Raw genomic sequence first — 21705 nt, forward strand, 5'->3', positions numbered from 1 at the left:
TTATACTGACTAACTGAAGTGGTGATAAATAAGAAATTAGTACTACTATTCTGGCAGCGACAGTGACAGCAGAAATAAAACAAATGGTTGTTCATGATGAGACCTTGCCATCTAGTCATTGCCACACAATAATGATCTACTTTACATACATTTGTACTTCATTATCTGGTCTGTTTGTCAATTACTTTTAACTTATTAATGAAGCATCAACAATATTTGTATGTAGACTGGTTTTTCTGTCTTGATCACATTTTCTAGATCAGGTGGTTATGTTAAGTGTTCAGTCTTTTCCTCTGTAATTACTCATGACATATCAACAATATTTTAGTATTGAAATTGGCTGCTTTGCCTTCCCTCAGCTTCCCATTCTAATGGTTGGGTTAAGGTTTTACGTAGTGATCTGTTCACAAAATCTAAAATTTTAACTTGATGTCAATCTCATGCTTCAGTTTCAGTAGACAGACACGTTTTCAGGCTGAGGTTAATTACTCATGTGATCCATGAGACGGAGTGTATGTCAAACAAGCCTAGTAGCTCTTCAGTAGTTGTATGTCAAATCTTAATGTCTTATTTGGAGAGTTCGGTGTTGTAAGCAGATCTTTCATTGCTACTGTAAAATTCATCACAGTTTTTGTCGAGCCTGCGACTTTTGTTGCAGAAAGCTCTGATGCGGTGGCGGCGGCGTTTGCTAACTTCTTAAAGGTTTTATATTTTAGAAGGTGGAAGACCTGGATGCTTCATACTTTGTATATAGATGACTCATGTAACGAAGTTTCCGTCAGTCACATGTCCAATGTCCTTGACCTCATTTTCATGGTTCAATGACTACTTGAAAAAAAGTTAAGATTTTTTGTAAAGTTAAATTCTCTCTTAATATAAGTAATAGGATAACTATATTTGGTATGTGCATACCTTGCAAGATCCTCATGTCTGTCAGACAGTTTTCACTTGACCTCGACCTCATTTCATGGATTAGTGAACAAGGTTAAGTTTTGGTGGTCAAGTCCATATCTCAGATACTATAAGCAATAGGTCTTGTATATTCGGTGTATGGAAGGACTGTAAGGTGTACATGTCCAACCGGCAGATGTCATCTGACCTTGACCTTATTTTCATGGTTCACGCACTGTGGTTATAGTTAAGTTTTTGTGATTTGGTCTGTTTTTCTTATACTGTATGCAATAGGTCTACTATATTTGGTGTATGGAATGATGGTAATGTGTACATGTGTAGCTGGCAGTTGTCATCTGACATTTACCTCATTTTCATGGTTCAATAGTCAAAGTTAAGTTTTTGAGTTTTTGCCTTTTTTTTTAATACTATATGCAATAAGTCAACTGTATTTGGTGTATGGAAATATGTTTTGATCTATATGTCAGTAGCACAGGTTTATTTGACCTTCACCTTATTTTCACGGTTCATTGTTCAGTGTTAAGTTTTTGTGTTTTGGTCTGTTTTTCTTATTCTATAAGCAATAGGTCAACTATATTTGTTGTATGATAGAATTGTTAGCTGTATATGTCTGCCGGGTATGGTTCATCTGACCTTGACCTCATTTTCATGGTTCATTGGTCAATGCTTACTTTTCTTGGTTAATGTTAAGTTTATGTGACAGTTATAATAAAGCTTTATATTTAGGACTATCAACATAATATCAATGATTAGTAAAGAAGGCCAGACATTTCAGCACTCTTGTTTAAAAGTATACAGATGATCAAGATCAAACATGTTGTTGATGACTATGTTGCCCTCAAGATGTATTTTATTTTTCTGATGATTGGGTTACTGTCTCTTTAAGACAAACATAACATATCATGTAGCCTTGATCTCTGCTTGAGTACATGAAGTTACCAGTACTTAAAGTTTCTGAATGAGTGATTAATTTTTGATTGGACAACATTCAGTGACAATAAAATTCATGCATATTTAGTATAATAGCATAGTCTGTTCCTCATTTACTATACATGACAGGTCACCAATATTTTGTATGTGGTTTGGGTTTGGAGAATATATCTCTTGTTTATTTTAAAACGTTATTTGGCCCTGACCTATTTTCATGCTTCAGTGTGTTTTTATCAGAATCCAGTTTTATTCTCCTTGCTGAAGACTTTTCACTGCTCCTAATGTTTGAATTTAAGAAAGTACCCATGACTAGTTGAACATGCACATATTACATTCTGTTTAATAAGCAAGATCATCTCAGTTTGATATTCATGAATTAGCAATGTGCATAAACATAAGGTTTTGTCATGTTACAAATAATCTCTTCAAACTGATCAACTGGTCAAAAAATTAAGCCTACCATTAGGAAAAAGGTGCGAGTATGGAGCAAGTGCAGTGTACTATAGTTTTTATATGTAATTATTAGTAAGGTTAAATTAATTGCAATACTATTTTGATAAAGTATGCCTTTGATATTAGGATTCCACCATAATGACAGTTAATTAGATATTTATTATAACTCCTTTTCCTTTGGTCTAAAGGAAAAGTTTTTTGTTAGATGAATGAAAAATGTATAGATGATCTTGATATGAAAGGGAACTTATCCTATTTGTTAATTTCAGAATGATTACATATTAATTTAAGTAAAATTATCTCCCTTGATTAAACACCAGAAATTTCAAGTTCAAGTGCAATAATTTATCTGAAGAAAACATAAATAAAACTAAATGGCTTAATGAAACAATACTACTTGTAAACTCTAATTATATTAGAAGTTTCGATAGCCAATTCTTTCTAAAAATAATGTTCTTGATATTAATTATTGTAACAACATTCTTCAGAATATAGTCAATCCCTGGATAGTAAATCATTTTTAATACATTAAACCTACTTCATCTTTTAATCTATTACTTGCAATGGGCAATAACTTTCACAAGTTGATCACTTTGAAAGGATAATTTCAAACTGTAAGTAGAAAATTGGTTTAACCAATACTGGAAATAGGTATTGTGAAAGGGAAATAACCTTTCAGATAAACCCAGGTGAGGTTTAGAAATCAATAAGTAAGATAATTATTAATGTCAGCAATTGTAACAAAATACACAAGTCAATTAATTCAGATGCTTTTTATATTTAACAAGTGCAAGAGAAACAATACATTTTTATAAAATGAAGATTGGTCATTTTAATATCCATTACAGTTATTTTCAACACAAAAAAAAAATTCCAATCCCATTTCTATTGGTTTTGAGTATCCTAAGAATTTCCATGAAATAGTACTAATGTAATTGATCTATAAAAAGTATTTCGTTGTCTTCATTTGTCAGAAAATAAGTTGTTATACAATACAAGACTTTTTATTTGAGGATTCATAAAAAACAATAATCATTTTCTCCCATTAAAAACATTTTTACATTTAAAGCAGCTCAAAATAATTACTATATTGAAAACTAAATAAATAACAATAACAGAGGAATTTAAATAACAATAATTTTATGAATATTTTACAAAACAGCTCATAATATACAGATCAATGGAATAATAACATTGTCATAAATACTATAAACAAGACCCTAATGGCAAAGGTTCTATCTTCACAGTTATCACATACAACACTTTTACAATGGTAACCAGATGCTCTGCAGGGCGTAGCTTTATACGACCGCAGAGGTTGAACCCTGAACGGTTGGGGCAAGTATGGACACAACATTCAAGCTGGATTCAGCTCTAAATTTGGATTGTGATTAAATAGTTGACACAGCATAGGTTTCTGACACAGAATGAATGTGTTCTAATGAACTTAAAATTTTTGTTTTCTCTTAGAGCAATTCACTATGCTGTTGAATATTAATCCTCTCAAAAAAAAGTTTTGAAGAAATTTTCTTTTTTATTTATGAAATTTCAAATGAGAAAAATTGAACCCAATTTTTTTAATCACATCCCCCTTTCCCTTATTCCAAAACTAATCTCAATTAAAATTTCTAATGGAGTTTGCAACAATAACTACTCATTTAAATACATCATAAAATATTAAGATGTAAAAAAACTGCTTGTTATCACTGAATGGTAAAGATTATTTTAATTTATCAGTTGGTAGTAAAAAGTGAATATACATTGAATATTGTATATAACAAAGATTTAAGTTGATTCTGGACAAAGAAAGATAACTCCAATTAAAATAAAATCTTGCTATTGCACAATATTTTGCAATTAGATATTTCTTGCTTACTATTCTGGACAAAGAAAGATAACTCTAATTAAAAAAAAATTTGCTATTTCACAATATTGTGCAATTAGATATTTCTTGCCATTGCGCAATACTGTGCAATTGAAAAGACTTGCTATTGCACAATACTTAATATAATAATTTTAGATCCTGATTTGGACCAACTTGAAAACTGGGCCCATAATAAAAAAATCTAAGTACATTTTTGGATTCAGCATATCAAAGAACCCCAAGATTTCAATTTTTGTTAAAATCAGACTAAGTTTAATTTTGGACCCTTTGGACTTTAGTGTAGACCAATTTGAAAACAGGACAAAAAATGAAGAATCTACATACACAGTTAGATTTGGTATATCAAAGAACCCCATTTATTCAATTTTTGATGAAATCAAACAAAGTTTAATTTTGGACCCCGATTTGGACCAACTTGAAAACTGGGCCAATAATCAAGAATCTAAGTACATTTTTAGATTCAGCATATCAAAGAACCTAACTGATTCATTTTTTGTCAAAATCAAACTAAGTTTAATTTTGGACCCTTTGGACCTTAATGTAGACCAATTTGAAAACGGGACCAAAAGTTAAGAATCTACATACACAGTCATGACAGTTAGATTCGGCATATCAAAGAACCCCAATTATTCAATTTTGATGAAATCAAACAAAGTTTAATTTTGGACCCTTTGGGCCCCTTATTCTGTTGGGACCAAAACTCCCAAAATCAATACCAACCTTCCTTTTATGGTCATAAACCTTGTGTTTAAATTTCATAGATTTCTATTTACTTAAACTAAAGTTATTGTGCGAAAACCAAGAATAATGCTTATTTGGGCCCTTTTTTGGCCCCTAATTCCTAAACTGTTGAAACCAAAACTCCCAAAATCAATCCCAACCGTTCTTTTGTGGTCATAAACCTTGTGTCAAAATTTCATAGATTTCTATTAACTTAAACTAAAGTTATAGTGCGAAAACCAAGAAAATGCTTATTTGGGCCCTTTTTGGCCCCTAATTCCTAAAATGTTGGGACCAAAACTCCCAAAATCAATACCAACCTTCCTTTTGTGGTCATAAACCTTGTGTTAAAATTTCATAGATTTCCATTCACTTTTACTAAAGTTAGAGTGCGAAAACTAAAAGTATTCGGACGACGACGACGACGACGACGACGACGACGACGACGCAGACGACGACGCCAACGTGATAGCAATATACGACGAAAAATTTTTCAAATTTTGCGGTCGTATAAAAATCAAATTACTTTATTGCAAAAATTATTTTCAATATATTTGGGTCAAAAATGATAATTCATTGTTGTTGTATTTTCTTCAGATGAAGTTATGTGTTTTTTCTTTTAAATGTTAACCAATATCAGGAACTCAAATTGGCAAGAAATATAAAATATAGATATGTCTGTCATTTGGAAACAGGAAAATCTAGTCAATTCCCAAATAATTATACAAGCTAACAATATGAACACAGATTCTGATTAGTTAAATATTAATTATTTCCATAGGAAAGAGTTTTTTCCATTACAACTATTATGTGATACATATATTAGTCTAATATAAACAGATAACTGCCAATAGTCCACAAGTATTTCTTATCACAATGGATAACTCAATTCAAATCCTTCATAATCAATATCTCAATTTGTCTTTCTGCCCTAAGTTCATATCACAACCCTCGAGTAACTCTATCTTATTGTCACATCCCTATAATTTAAATGTCACATCAAAATCTACTCTGGTGAATTAACTGGTTTAATTTTTCTTCTTTAGCCCTCCGACAATGTGATTGCTGAAATAAAAGTAATATTGCAATAAAAGATATTTATTAATGTATTATATAAGACATCATAACATTATGTATCTTATTTTTTAGCAATATGTTAACAAAAAAAATCAGAAAAGAGAAATTTTTAAATTTCTCTCATTGCCCAAAATAATATTTTGCCAGTGAATAAATAAACATAATAAACTTGATGTTAACATATCTATTTGGACGACGGTTGTGCTCTGTATCATTCTTAGCAAGTACCAATAAGTACCAGTCAAACAATAAAGGATTTGAGTAATTTTCCAGTTTATAAATTGAAATTTCTGTCATGTTTTGACTGTATAACCAACAGATACAGTATATTTCAAACCAACACTGTGATGTTTAATTTAAGTACTGGTATATAGTTCCAACTTTTGAATTTGAAAATAATAAATTGCCCACATATTGTATCTTCTTCATTAAATTAATTGTCTATTTCTAAGCAAGTGTAAGGTTTTGCTGTTCAATGAAAAGAGATTAAAATGAAAGAAAATTATGTGTTAAATTCTATCTTACCATTCTTATCTGGAGAAACTTTTGTGTAAATTCATCAATCTCCATCTTTTCTGAAAATAAAAAATATAACCAATTTTTCAAGTTGAATAAAGCCAACAAAAAATAACAAGAATTTCATTTCACATATAAGGTGTACAACTTCATGGTTGTCTGTCGATATGTTCTAATCTAATCAATATAAAACAAAATCATATGAGGTGTATAACTGCACATCTATAAGTTACTTTTTCATTGGGACAGACCCTTTCATATTTTTGTTTGGAAAGCTACAAGAGGCCACTTATCCAATAACTCTAGAAGTGTAAAAGATGTGCATTGTGTGCAACGGAACCCAAAAATAAGTAAGTTAAAAATTTGAAAATTTCTATTAACTAGTAGCTAGTAGGTGTCAGTAAATTGTACCCCAATAAAGAAGTATTATTCTAAAATGTCCCCTTCCCCCACAAATACCAATACATTATCATCCTATAATTTATAAGACTTCTCCAACTGTATCTGCTCTTGTATGAATACATCAAAAATTTATTAAGTCCAAAGATCAAAGATTTTCTATATACAAAATTTACTTACTATTTAAAAAATCATCTACAATTTTTTCAGATTCTTCCTCTGCCTCCATTAATGCGACTTTCATGTTCGTCTGAATGTTTGTTGGATGGAATGTATCAGACAGTGACATAAGCTTCTCTTGATCTCGCTCAAATTCTTCCCTCGATCTTTCAAAAAGTTGATTCTGAAAAAGTCATTTTTCTTCATTGTAAACTTTTTTTATATTCTGAGTAGTCAAATTCCTGAAACATTCACCAAGACTATTTAGAAAAAATTCTTCTGTACATGGCTTTAAGAGTTAAAAACAATAACATATTAACATAGTGTTCAGTAAAAAGTCTTTGAAACATCTACTCTATTCACGTTTTATTTTAAGATGCTTCTAACTCAAATACTATTTTTTTGCGGGAATAAAGCTTTAATTACTGCTTCATACAATGAAACATTTGACACAAAAAGCCATAGTCTTTTATCAATAATAAAACGTTTTTCATTTCTCCTTTTCTACATTTCTATAAAACACCATTACCTTTTCACCAACCCACTGTCTCATCTGTTGAATCTTTGGTTTCTTTGATAAATTTTCTTCTGTAAAATTATTATTTTAATTTAACTTTATGCTATATACATTTTATTGTTACTGAATAGGGGTTTATTGTTTTGTTGGCTAATAGTATTAATTGTTTTAATTAGGTGTTGATTTTTTGAGCTATAGTTGTTTTCTATCTGATAAAAGTAATAAATTCTTAAGAGAACCAGAATAACCAGGTCTACCAGGTGCTCCCCAGGGCGCAGCTTTATACTACTGCAGAAGTTGAACCCTGAACAGTTAGGGCAAGTATGGACACAACATTCAAGCTTGATTCAACTCTGAATTTGGATTGCAATCACATTTTAGACATTTTGAGTTTCTGACACAAAACAAATGTCAAGATCTTACAAATTTTTTGGACAATATTGTGCAATTAACTACTACCACACCCCCTTTTTTGCAATAAGTCCAAAACCTGACATTTCTTTATGCATAATGTACAAGCAGTATAAGGGAGGTAAATCCACATATACCCAACATTGTATGTTAAATGTTTTAGAGTTACCTCCCTTACACTGCTTTTAAATTGTCTTAATTGTCTATTGCCCAGAAAAAACCTAGTTTTCACCCTTTTTTGTCCCCTAATTCCAAATTGTTTGAGCCATTTTCCCCCAAAGTCAATACTAACCAATCCTTCATGGTTTGGAAACTTTTGGTATAATTCCAGAGAGATTTATACACTTAAACACAAGTTACTAACTGAAAACTACAAAAATGCTTATGGACCCTTTTTTAGCCCCTCACTTATTGAAACCTCCCCTCCTTGAAGCAAGAACCCAAAAACTCAATTCCAGCCTTTTCTTTGTAGTAAGAAACCTTGTAGTATAATTTCAGAGAGATCCATACACTTGAACAAAAGTAACTGTCTGTAAACTAGAATCAAAGCACTGTAAGCGCTGTAGGCAGTTAACTAAAAACCAAGCCAAGCATAATTATAAAAACTGTGGCAATGTTGCTTCAATTTTTTTTTTTAAGATCTTTAAAGAGAACAAACATCAAACATTCATATAATGTACATTTATGTTCATTTAATGAATTAATATTAATCATTAAGGCAAATAATTCATATTTTGTCAAAGTTTTTAAAAGCAACGCATATATCAAGTATATTTTTTCATGGTCATGAGTCTGCAGTGGTACAAGTTTGCAATGATTGCAGTTCTTCTAGTTGATAGTTAACGTCGGTACTAGTTGACTGTTAGTAGTTTAAGTTGACTTTAGTACGAGCTTGTAAAAGTATGAATGGACTTGCTTCCCTGGAAAGAAAACTGAGTTTGTGTTCAACAGTACAAAAGTTATGAGACACAAATCAGACAAATGTTTACTACTACAGAGATCAAAGGTGAGGTCTGATTAACCTGTCCATAGTTAATGTAAATGTCCCCCACCTTCATCTATGATGTCTGAGTTTGGATTAAAATGACAGGTAATTATAAAAACAGTCTTGGGCTTGAAAGGTATGTTTTCTTTAAAATGAGCCATATGAAAATGAAAATCTTTATAGGACCAGAAATCATTCAAATTATAATTAAGGTCAATTCTTTAAACCAATTAATTATTTTCCATCAATAAAATTTTATAATTATCAAAAAAATGATTGTAACATAATGCTGTTACGAAGTCTTCCAAACAAAGCTCTCATAATTATTCATTCTCATGGTCGCCTGAAATTGGGCAAGGTCTAGTACACATTGGTTAGGTCTAGCAAAGTGACATGCATATGTGACGCCTATGAGATTGACATTGTATGTCATTCAATCTTTTTGAAATGACAAACAGGAATGAATATGGTTTAGTTTAGGAGTTGGTATTTCTGACAAACAGGAATGAATATGGTTTAGTTTAGGAGTTGGTATTTCAATCTTTTACAAGTTCTCAAAACACACACAAGAGGGGGAGGGGTGACCCTAGGGACTACCCTTATATTTCATTTAATGTTTTATCTTGTCCCATACATGAATATATACGGTTTGGGTGGGGATCTCAACCATTATCAAGTTTTCAAACAGGAGGGGGTGGGGTGATCCTAGTGACTTCCCCTATATTTCATTTGATTTGTTATATTGTCCAATACATAAAAATATATGGTTGAGGGGTGGGGATCTCATCTGTTTCTAAGTTATCAAACAGGAGTGGGTAGGGTGACCCTAAGGACTCTCCCTATATTTCATTTGATTAGTTCTCAAACATGAACATATATGGTTTAATTTAAAGGTGGGGATCTCGACTGTTTCCAATTTCTCAATCAGGAGGGGAGGGGTGACTGAAGGGACTCCCCCTATATTTCATTTAATTTAGAGGTGGGGATCCCAACTGTTTCCAAGTTCTTAAACATGAGGGGTAGGGTGACCACAGGGACTTCTCCTATATTTCACTTGATTTGTTATCTAGTCCCATACATTAGTATGTATGGTTAAGGGGTGAGGATCTCAAATTTTTCCAAGTTCTCAAACAGGAGGGTGTACAGTGGCCATAGGAACCCCCTTATTATTCCTTTGATTTGAAATATTGTCCCATACATGAATATATATGGTTCAAGGTTGGGGATCTTAACCGATTTATAATTCTCAAACCGGTAGGGGAAGAAAGGCCCCACGAACTCCACCTATATTTCATATGATTTGTTATATTGTACCATACATGAATATATATGGTTTAGGGGTGGGGATCTCGACCGTTTCCAAATTCTCAAATAGGAGGGGTGGGGTGATCCCCAGGGACTCCCCCTACATATTTCATTTGATTTGTTATATTGTCCCCTACATGAAGATATATGGTTAAGGGGTGGGGATCTCGAACATTACCAAGTTCTCAAAGAGGTGGGGTGGGGTGACCCCCAGGGACTTCCCCTATATTTCATTTGATTATATATATATTGTCACATACATGAAACAATATGGTTTAGGGGTGGGGATTTCGACTGTTTCCAAGTTCTTAAACATGAGGGGGTGGGGTGACCCTATGGACTTCCCCTATATTTCATTTGATTAGTTATTTAGTCTCATACATAAATGTATATGGTTGAGGGGTGGGGATCTCATCCGTTTCAAAGTTATCAAACAGGAGGAGGTCGAGTGGCCCAATGGACTCCACCTATATATCATATTATTTGCTTACATTCAGGTATCATATAATATAGTTGCACTATTTGTGCCTGTCCCAAGTCAGGAGCCTGTAATTCAGTGGTTGTCGTTTGTTTATGTGTTACATATTTGCTTTTTTATATTTTTTTTATATAAATAGGGCCGTTAGTTTTACTCGTTTGAATTGTTTTACATTGTCTTATCGGGGCCTTTTATAGCTGACTATGCGGCATCGGCTTTGCTCATTGTTAAAGCCGGGCTGTACGATGACCTATAGTTGTTTATGTCTGTGTCATTTTGGTCTCTTGTGGACAGTTGTCTCATTGGCAATCATCTCACATCATTTTTTTATATATGAGAAACTTCCAGCTATTTTAACTGATCTATCAAAATAGAGAAGAAAAAATACCCCTTGAAATTGCAGTAATATGTTTAACTTTTAAAGCATCTAACATGCATTACCAACATTTATCACTGATAAAAAAAAATTTATACTGTTACCAGGAACATATATATTGTTAGATAAACTGTTCCCAGCTGTCACATTGTATTGGTCCAATACAATGGATTTTGACATTAAAATTGGTGTACAAAATATTTTCTACTTTTTCTTTTTTTTTTACATATATCTTTTGATTTTCTATTCTAGTGTTTATATTTATTTAACATGCATAGATGTATTTTGTCACCTGTCTGGATTTTTTTAAGCTGATAGCCAAAACCCGGATTACCCTTATCCTGTTCCGGAATCGGATCCGATAGTGTAATTGTCTTCTCACGGCAGCCATTTTTTTTTCAATGTTGTTTTTGACAGATTGTGAGATACGATTTTACTCGGATTTACACATTATTTGTCGGCGATTTTCTGTATAAAGCTTGCGGTTTAACAAATTGAAAATTGCTGTCATGAACAGTAATGATGAAAATAAGTTTGAGATCGTTTATTAGGAAACTTTGGTAAAAAAAGTTATTTTTTTATTTTCTTTCAAGGTCCGTCGGGCATGTCGGGCGTTGCTGGTAACCAAGTAGAAAGTCCAACTGCAAAAGTGGAAGGTCGCAGACCTCGGACCACCGCTAATTTGAACCCCTGCGTCCAAATTGAAAAGATACGAAAATTTTGTCTTCTAATTCAAAATTGCCGCCAACAGCGTGATCAGTTGAACTTATATTTTAATATATTAAAATAGACTACTGACGTAGTTGACTACGTATTGACGACAAACAATATTCCTACGACTTTTGCAATTTGGGAAATCTTAACTACTTGTCTTTAGAGATATTCGGCGATTAGATATTTCATACATTTGTTCTTTGACTTCTTAGCCAAAAGCTCAGGGGCTAATAAACTACATAAGTATTCCTAATGTGCTCTACTTCCTATGTGCAACTTCAAAACTTTTGGGAAAATCGACGATCATTTAAGTTTTTTCTGGTCATATTTTTTGTAATCCAGAGTGAAAAGTAAGAAAAAACTGTTCAATAAGTTATAAATAACACAGTAGCCAGCTAGATGATAACAATGGTACGTATTTCAGCATTTATTGGGTAGCACACAAATCCAGGGTGCTCGCATAAGGCAGCTTAACTGCCTAAAAATGCTTCTTTTTGGCCTCTTGATTCCTATATGTTCAAGGATATTAACCCCAAACTGAATCCAAGCCTTCCTTCCATTATATGGAACCTTGTGGTACAATTTCAGAAAGATCCATACAGTTATACATAAGTTATTGTCCAGAAACCATAAAAGTGCTTGTTTTTGCCCTTAATTCCTAGACTGTTTGCCCCAGAACCTTTAAAATAAATCCAAACATTTTAATTAATGGAATGAACATTGTGGTATAATTTCAGAGCAATTAAAATACTTATACACCACTTTTTGTCCTGAAAATAGATCAATGCTTGTTTCGGGCCCCTTTGGGCCCCTAATTTCTAAACCATTGGGATCATAATTATAACCCCTAAAATCCATCCCAACCTTCCTTTTGAGGTTATAAACATTGTGTTAAAATTTTATTGAATTCTATTAACTTATACTAAAGTTATTATCCGGAAACCATCCGTCTTTGGACAACGCTGATAACGACGACGACAACGACGACAACGTGATACCAATATATGACCAAAATTTTTTTAATTTTTGCGGTCGTATGAAAAGCTGTTATCTATGTAAAGGTCTTTCATCTCTCCTACGTTCCATCAATTGACAATAAAATCTTTTTTCAAATTTATGTCAACATTTTTGGAGCATTTTTCAACTTCATTAAACCAGATGCTCCGCAGGGCACAGCTTTATACGACCGCAGAGGTTGAACCCTGAACGGTTGGGGCAAGTATTGGTCACAACATTCAAGCTGGATTCAGCTCTAAATTTGGATTGTGATTAAATAGTTGACACAGCATAGGTTTCTGACACAGAATGAATGTGGTCTAATGAACTTAAAATATTTTTTTGCCTTTGAGCAATTTACTATGCTGTTGAATATTAATCCTCTCAAAAAAATGTTTGAAGAAATTTTCTTTTTATTTATGAAATCTGAAATGAGAAAAATTTAACCCCCCCCCCCCCACCTTTTTTTCACATCCCCTTTCCCTTTTTCCAAAACTGATCTCAATTCAAATTTCTAATGGAGTTTGCAACAATAACTACTCATTTAAATACATCATAAAATATTAAAATGTAAAATAAAGTGCTTGTTATCACTGAATGGTAAAGATTGTTTTAATTTATCAGTTGGTAGTAAAAGTGATATACATATACATTGTATATTGTATAAAACAATGATTTAAGTTGATTCAACTACTATTCTGGACAAAGAAAGATAACTCCAATTGAAAATTTCTTGCTATTACACAATATTGTGCAATAAGATATTTCTTGCTATTGCGCAATACTGTGCAATTGAAAATAATTGCTATTGCACAATACTGTGCAATTGAAGATTTCTTGCTATTGCGCATTACTGTGCAATTGAAAATTTCTTGCTATTGCACAATACTGTGCAATTGAAGATTTCTTGCTATTGATGAATACTGTGCAATTGAAAATTTCTTGCTATTGCACAATACTTTATACAATAATTTTGGACCTCGATTTGGACCAACTTGAAAACTGGGCCAATAATCAAAAATCTAAGTACATTTTTAGATTCAGCATATCAAAGAACCCCAAGGATTCATTTTTTGTTAAAATCAAACTAAGTTTAATTTTGGACCCTTTGGACCTTAATGTAGACCAATTTGAAAACGGGACCAAAAATTAAGAATCTACATACACAGTTAGATTCGGCATATCAAAGAACCCCAATTATTCAATTTTTGATGAAATCAAACAAAGTTCAATTTTGGACCCTTTGGACCCTTTATTCCTAAACTGTTGGGACCAAAACTCCCAAATTCAAACCCAACCTTCCTTTTATGGTCATAAACCTTGTGTTTAAATTTCATAGATTTCTATTTACTTATACTAAAGTTATGGTGCGAAAACCAAGAATAATGCTTATTTGGGCCCCTTTTTGGCCCCTAATTCCTAAACAGTTGGGACCTCAACTCCCAAAATCAATCCCAACCTTCCTTTTGTGGTCATAAACCTTGTGTTTAAATTTCATTGATTTCTATTTACTTATACTAAAAGTTATTGTGCAAAAAAAAAACAAGAATAATGCTTATTTGGGCCCTTTTTTAGCCCCTAATTCCTAAACTGTTGGAACCAAAACTCCCAAAATCAATCCCAACCTTCCTTTTGTGGTCATAAACCTTGTGTCAAAATTTCATAGATTTCTATTAAAATGCTTATTTGGGCCCTTTTTGGCCCCTAATTCCTAAAATGTTGGGACCAAAACTCCCAAAATCAATCCCAACCTTCCTTTTGTGGTCATAAACCTTGTGTTAAAATTTTCTAGATTTCTATTCACTTTTACTAAAGTTAGAGTGTGAAAACTAAAAGTATTCGGACGACGATGACGCAGACGACGACGCCAACGTGATACCAATATACGACCAGTCGTATAAAAAATATTCTTTTGAATAAAATTGAGAAATATATTGAAATAACCTAATATACATGTAATTTTTCATCCAGACATTTTTTTTAATTATCAAACATAATGCTGAACATAAATATGTTCCCTAAATGTGGATTGTTTTAATTCTGAGGTATTCATTTTTTCTGCTTAGAGAAATAGTTACTGTTCTTAGTAGTCATCAGAAAAATAGCTCATGAAATCTTGTGGTATGCATGTCTTCAAACCAACCCCCAATATTGGATAAATCCAAAGTAAACTGACAACATGTGTATACTTACTAGCTAGTTCTATACATTCATTAGATAATTTTTCTCTGTCTTCTTTCATTTTTGAAACTTCTGACATTTTTTGTATCATTTCTAAGATTTTGTCTTCTTCATTTAACAATCCATTCAATTCTGTAAGACTGAAAAACAAAGTTAAGATATACACTTAAGTCAATAATTTTAAAACAACTTAAACCTTTTTTTAGAACATAATCATTTAAATCTGTAAACCATTAAAAATGCTGAAAGTTAAAGTCTTGGATATGACAAGCATACACAATTTTTATTAATTATGTCACCAGTACAACAATGTCAGGTGAAATATTGATATTTTTCAACAAAGTTCACAGTGTTTTGTTGCATTCTTTAACTTTAACCTTAGACTATAGAACTACTTAGAGCTTGACATGTTCTATCTAGACATTCTTCTATCAATGGTGATTATACTTAGACATAATTCAGTGTTGTTTGGTTGCTGTCTAAATGTCAGAGTTATTACCAACATCTCATTTTATTCATATTTGACTGATACCTTTTAGTTTTTAATTCTGGGAAGGCAGCAAACACATCTGGTACCCTTAATTCATCGTCTGGTACCTGTAAAAACAAACAAAACAATTATAAAGACTAGATACATACATATTGGTGAAATTCAGAAATGTCTAAAATGTCACAATATGTGTTTTATCAAAGCAAAATAGGTGAATGAATGAACACTAGGCTAAAATTAATTTTTAATTTCCAATTACTGTTCTGGACTCAAAAGAATTGTGATCAGTGGTATAGGATATTATCTCTCATTCCTGAATTTTAAGTACTGTAAATTCAGATATTTTTGCATGCACTTATTACTATTTTTGATTTTGAACTTATTTGCCTTATTAAAATTTGTTTAAGCAAGATATATGTTATATATCAATAAGAAATCTAGCTTAAAATGTTTTTTTCTTGATCTAACTAAACAAAACATGAATGGGACAGAACTAGAAGTTGATACTTACACTTGGACCAGAACTACTTGATGAAATAGTAGGTGCTGTAACTGTCTGTGGTGGGAGGAGTTTAATGTCTGTGGATACTTACACTTGGACCAGAACTACTTGATGGAATAGTAGGTGCTGTAACTGTCTGTGGTGGGAGACTTGGTGATGTATAGGGATTATATCCACCATACATTGGATATCCTGGGGGTCCTCCTTGTGCTCCTGGTTGTGGACCAGGCTGTGGGTATTGCATCGGTGCTCCTGGATTGCTGTTTAAAATAAGATATAATAAATATAATAGGGGCCAGCTGAATGTTTAAGCACATCTCCTGATGCTGGATTTTATAGCTGCAATAAAGACCCGTTGGTGGCATTTGGTTGTTATCTGCTCTTTGGTTGGTTTGTTCATCTCTTTGACACATTTTTTCCATTTCCATTCTCAATTTTATTTATCTAACATTAAAGCATATTTTTTTTTCTAACATTCCAGTATACATCATATTATGCCTTGTTTACAATGGTTTAAATAGTGTTGATTTCTTTTTCAATATTAAACATTCAATCATAAATCTAAGTTTTAAATTATAAGTGATTTTGCATGTTAAAGTTGTTTTATGCAGCTATAACAAATAAAATTTAATATCAATCTGTGTCGGTCTTCTAGTTGACTTGTCTGAGTTACAAGTAACTGATTTGCTTTACTGTGCATTCATATATATTGGTGGATACCAATTAGTCTAGGATTATAATAGTGGCCGGAGGATACCAATCTTTGAGGATTGTAATTATAATAGTGGCCGGAGGATACCAATCTTTGAGGATTGTAATTATAATAGTGGCCAGAGGATACCAATAAGTCTAGGATTATTATAGTAGCTGGAGGATACCAATCTTTGAGAATTGTAATTATAATAGTGGCCGGAGGATACCAATCTTTGAGGATTGTATTTTTGTGGATTTTTGTTAACTTTGTTTGAATAGTTTGCATACAACCCTATAGAAAATGTATGTGGTATTAATCATTTCAATTTGTGTTCTACAACCCTATAGAAAATGTATGTAGTATTTATCATTTCAATTTGTGTTCTACAACCCTATAGAAAATGTATGTGGTATTTATCTTTTCAATTTGTGTTCAATATATATCCTGAAATTTTACATTGTTTTCATATATATCTCAGAAAGGGAGACAATGTGAATGTATCTCAGTGTGTATAAATGTGCTATAATGATCTTACAATCCTTGAGATACAAGTGATGGTGGACTTCTTCTGAATTCTTCTATAATGCTCTGTGTGATCTGGCCTAGACTAGAATGCATTGTAAACTAAAAATAAAAAAAAGTTTGTCAAAATGATGAAAAATCACAAAGCATAAGACAATTATTTTTCTTTTATATAACATTATCATAAGTTTGTATAAAGGAATCAAGAGATTGTATTTGGTCTTTGCAATTGCTTAATAGTGTTTTTAACCGACACTTCAATGTTAGATTAAAAATCTAATAAATTTTCAGCACTTTTAATGTATAGACAATTGTGAACAATTTAAATGAGATCCTGAAATGAACATTGTTTGCCTGGTAGGAAAACTACAAATATTAAATAAAGATAATTTCTACCACAAAATATTTTCAATCTTTGAAGTCCTTTCAAACACTTTACCAATAATTCCACTTTTCCATTAAAAGGCCATTTTTGACCAATTTAACACAATAATGACCAACAATCAAACTTATAAGATTTACTGTTTATAACTTACAGAACTTAAACTTGGACAACCAATCAGCTTCCCTTGTGTATCCACCCATGGATGATTAACCAATGGTTCTACAGTAACTGTAGGTGGATCTTGTGGAAACTGTGGAGGAAGTGTGCTAAAATGAAAAAAAAAGTATTTTGAATGTTTTGTTGCTGGTTGGCAAATTCAAAAGATTATAAATTCCAAGAATGCATTTATTGTATCCCTAGCCTGTCAACTCATGAATCTGTAGTTCAGTACACATGGTTGTTGTTGATTGATGTTTACAATATTTTGTTTTTGGTATAAATTAAGCTGTTGTTTTCTCTTTTAAAATGTTTCACATTTGTTCATGCTGTATGGTTTTTTATAGGGTACTTTACAGTATAATTTTGTTGTGGTTATAGTTGAAGCTTTTACTAAACAGTGACATATAGTTGTTTACATCCACATCCTCTTATCTCTGGTTGACAGAACTTTATCTCATTTGATATCATACCTTACCTAATTATTCTAATAAACATTATTATGTTAAGTGTAATTCATTTGAAAGTAAGAGCATTGTGTTTTTCTAAGCCTAAGGTTTCTAAGAACAGAGCATGTCAGCTTTCAGTGTTTTCCCCAGAAATTGCATTTAGCATAATGGAAAACAGGAAAATTTGAAATACCCATCTTGCTTCTAAAAAATATTATATAGTGTCACATCCATAACATAATCTATAAGAAAACCAATTCAGATAGCATCACATTCTGAATTTCAAAAATATAGCATCACGATTACCATGATGCTAAAAGGTCCTGGGGAGAACATCAGCTTTAAAACACAAGGACAATATATACATGTACATTTTGGTGAATGTATATAAATAACTACAATATACCGTTAGAGGTCAACTAAAATTTATAACATAATTTAAAATTTATAACATAATAGGAAATAAATACCCAAATGGAGTAAAGAAAAATTATTTCCTCAATATATATATTAATAAACTTACATGACTAAAATTATATTATTATTACCACATCGAAATGTTACTCTGTATTCTGTGTTTGGAATTATCTCACTTGGGCTGAAATAATAGTAAAATGCAAATTTACTTAAAATACAGCATTTATACATTGTTAGAATAGGATTACTTAATTTGTTGGTTTTCAGGTCTGTCGACCATAATTTTCTATAAAAAAAAAATTGACATGTTTATCTATTATTCATCTATTCCCACGTGCACCATGATAAATAAATAATTATTCCAGAATTATAATTAAAAACATCTGATCAGCAATATTTTCATGAAATTAAATAAACTATTTTAGTAATTTAAACATTAGCAGATATGATTAACATTATTAAGGTTCACATTGTGTTCTGAAACAAAAATCTAATAAAAGTAATTCATAATTTGTAGTCCTAAAACTAGACAGTCATAAAAGACCTAAAATTGTTGTTTGCATAAATATTTTGTTGAACCAAAACATTTTGACATTTTCTTGTTTCATTGACTGAAAAACCAGGTCATCAATTTGGATATTATAAATATGATTGCATACAATTCAAAGCATGAACAGATATCCTTTTCTTTCCAGACAAATCTACATTATTTTTTATAAGGGGATGAAGTCCCCTATACAGTAGAAAAATCAATAAAAAATATATATATAATTTCCAATGTACTAATAAACTCAAAATTGTTAACTTTTGTTAAGTAACTTTTTCTTTTTCCCGCATTTACACAGAAATCTCTTTCTTGCTTACTTCCGGCCTCATTTGTCATGATCTTATGAGTAACAACAGAACCAACATCGGAAACGTTACAGTATTTCCGTTTCTTTTTTAACATTAAAATATGGTAGAATTAAAAATAATTTATTGATACAGACTTTGTCTCCTTTAACAGGTAACGTCTGCCTCATATTAGTTAACATTGATGCCAGGACAGAAAATTCAATTTAATTGTTACTTTGCCTTTAATGTGATGTGTTTGCAATTTTTTATTTGTTTCTCAATTTTTCACTCTCAAAAATGATTATTCATAATCATCAATGTCTCCTGAAACTTGATATGGGGACAAAGTCCCCTATTACAGTCATGACAGTAGAAAAATCAATAAAAAAAAAAAAAAATTATTGTACTAATGAACTCAAAATTGTTCAAACTTTTTTTTTGTCGCTTCTTTTAATTCCTGCATTTGCGCAGAACGAAGAAATCTACTTCCTTCTTCCAGTCTTGTTGTCATGAGTAGTATAGTAAAAAAGTGGAACTCAATGAACACAATACCAATATTTTATTTTTAATAATTCTTTGTCTTTGATATGTTTATTGACGTTTCCTGATGCATTGCGTTTCTTTGTTTACATTGAACATGATGTCATAACTAAATAACGTCACAAGTAAAACCCCTAACAACAGAACCAATATCGAAAACATTTTACAGTATTTCCATTTCTTTTTTTTAACAAATATTTAAGTTACAAAAAAAATAATTCATACAGATTTCGTCCCCATTCAAAGGTAATGTCTGCCTCATATAAAAAAACAACATGAGGCTGTTTTCACTCGTGGGAAGAAAAAATCTTAAAACAAATGTGTGTGTTTTCTATCACAGTGGGTCTCCTTACCTGTCAACTCACCCGTTTTTTGCGGGTGACACCCGTTATTTTCACCTCTCACCCGGGAGTTTTTCTTTACCCGGCGGGTCCCGGGAATTTCTAACATTACCCGTTTCACCCGGATTTCTGACCGAATTGTTTCCAGTATTTAGAAGTAATACGACCTTCGGTTTTATCGGTCTTTTTCAATGTAACCAAAAGTCAAAATGTAGGACTGTTTACCTGAGCTACGTAACGATATGAAGAGACAACACAGCTACAAGATGAGTTCAGTGACTATCAGTTGACCCCATTAGATGAACTTCCACTTTGCACTTCCCCTGAAACTGACATTGGTACATTTTGGGGAGAAATGTCCAAGTTGCATGACATTTTTCTTAACAAGCCAAGATTTATTGTTTTGTCAAAACTTTCTAAAACATTACTGGTTTTACCAAACAGCAATGCAGACAGTGAGAGGGCATTTTCTTTAGTAAAGAAAATAGCTACAGAGTTTAGGGCTGATCTTAATAAGGATACACTGTGTGCTCTTCTTTCTTGTAAAATGAATACACATTTGCATTGCTATGAACTGAAACCAAGTGCAGTTCTTTTAAAGAATGCCAAGTCTGCTACTATGGAATATAACAATAGTCTGAAATAAACTTGTATACATGTTCTAACTGTTTCATATACATATTGACTATATAAATTATATATGTAAACATATTTTTGTTCTTCAATTGAGCCCGCAAAATGTCGTACGCGTTATGACCTGAGATTTTTTTTCTCAATGCAGGTCATGACCTGACTTTTCATTTTCAGAGGTTGACAGGTATGGGTCTCATTGAGGTCAAAGCGTGACGCGCGATTGCAGATTTTTTTTAAGCGGGACACGTGAAAGTCATAATATTGTGTCGGGAAATGAAGTTTAGCGGGATATGGGAATCTGACAAAACAGTAAGCGGGATCCGGATCGGAACCCCCCAATGAGACTATCACAGCTTGACACAGAAATAAATACATATCATTAAAATTGAAAAATTTGTAAACTTATTCAAATATTGAGAAAGCTGTCTAATCAAAGACAACAAGAGCAATTCAGTAAAGTATACGTATATCCAAATTCATGTAATGACTCATTTTCAAATGATAATTCTTCAATTTCTGGAGCTACTAAAAGGCATTCCTTACTTTAAATTTGCTTTTTTTAATGAATCAATTTGTTTAGTACGATGTGCCTGGAGGTTAGTTTGTGATTGTGCTGTTGACTTGGATTTGTTTCCGATTAGCCAATTCATAATTTCGCTTTTCAGTTCCTTCTCAAGTAAGTTTGACAGGTGCTAATTATTCCCGGAAGTCACTGTTCGTCATCAAAA

General features: G+C 32.0%; 1 protein-coding gene across 1 annotated transcript; it reads right to left on the reverse strand.

Annotated features, from left to right (window-relative positions):
• Nucleotides 1-3053: 3053 nt before the first annotated feature.
• LOC143085235 (vacuolar protein sorting-associated protein 37A-like) lies at nucleotides 3054-21703 on the reverse strand. The gene is made up of 11 exons (XM_076261472.1): nucleotides 21521-21703; nucleotides 18736-18810; nucleotides 17759-17873; nucleotides 17236-17324; nucleotides 16098-16266; nucleotides 15547-15611; nucleotides 15027-15154; nucleotides 7581-7639; nucleotides 7073-7235; nucleotides 6503-6552; nucleotides 3054-5965 (listed from the first exon to the last, which is right to left on the reverse strand). Exons 1-11 carry the CDS (start codon nucleotides 21625-21627, stop codon nucleotides 5900-5902), a joined length of 1086 nt encoding a protein of 361 aa, XP_076117587.1. The 5' UTR covers nucleotides 21628-21703; the 3' UTR covers nucleotides 3054-5899.
• Between the last annotated feature and the right edge of the window lie 2 nt (nucleotides 21704-21705).

This window comes from Mytilus galloprovincialis, chromosome 8, assembly GCF_965363235.1.
Source record: "Mytilus galloprovincialis chromosome 8, xbMytGall1.hap1.1, whole genome shotgun sequence".
NCBI classification, from domain to species: Eukaryota; Metazoa; Mollusca; class Bivalvia; order Mytilida; family Mytilidae; genus Mytilus; species Mytilus galloprovincialis.

Excerpts from the sequence above, each read along its gene's own strand:
- LOC143085235 (XM_076261472.1), bottom strand. The coding sequence starts at position 21,627 with ATGAATTGGCTAATCGGAAACAAATCCAAGTCAACAGCACAATCACAA. Across the intron at positions 17,325-17,758 it reads GTTGTCCAAGTTTAAGTTCT|TTTACAATGCATTCTAGTCT; the intron begins GTAAGTTATAAA and ends TTTTATTTTTAG. Across the intron at positions 7,236-7,580 it reads GACAGTGGGTTGGTGAAAAG|AATCAACTTTTTGAAAGATC; the intron begins GTAATGGTGTTT and ends TGACTTTTTCAG.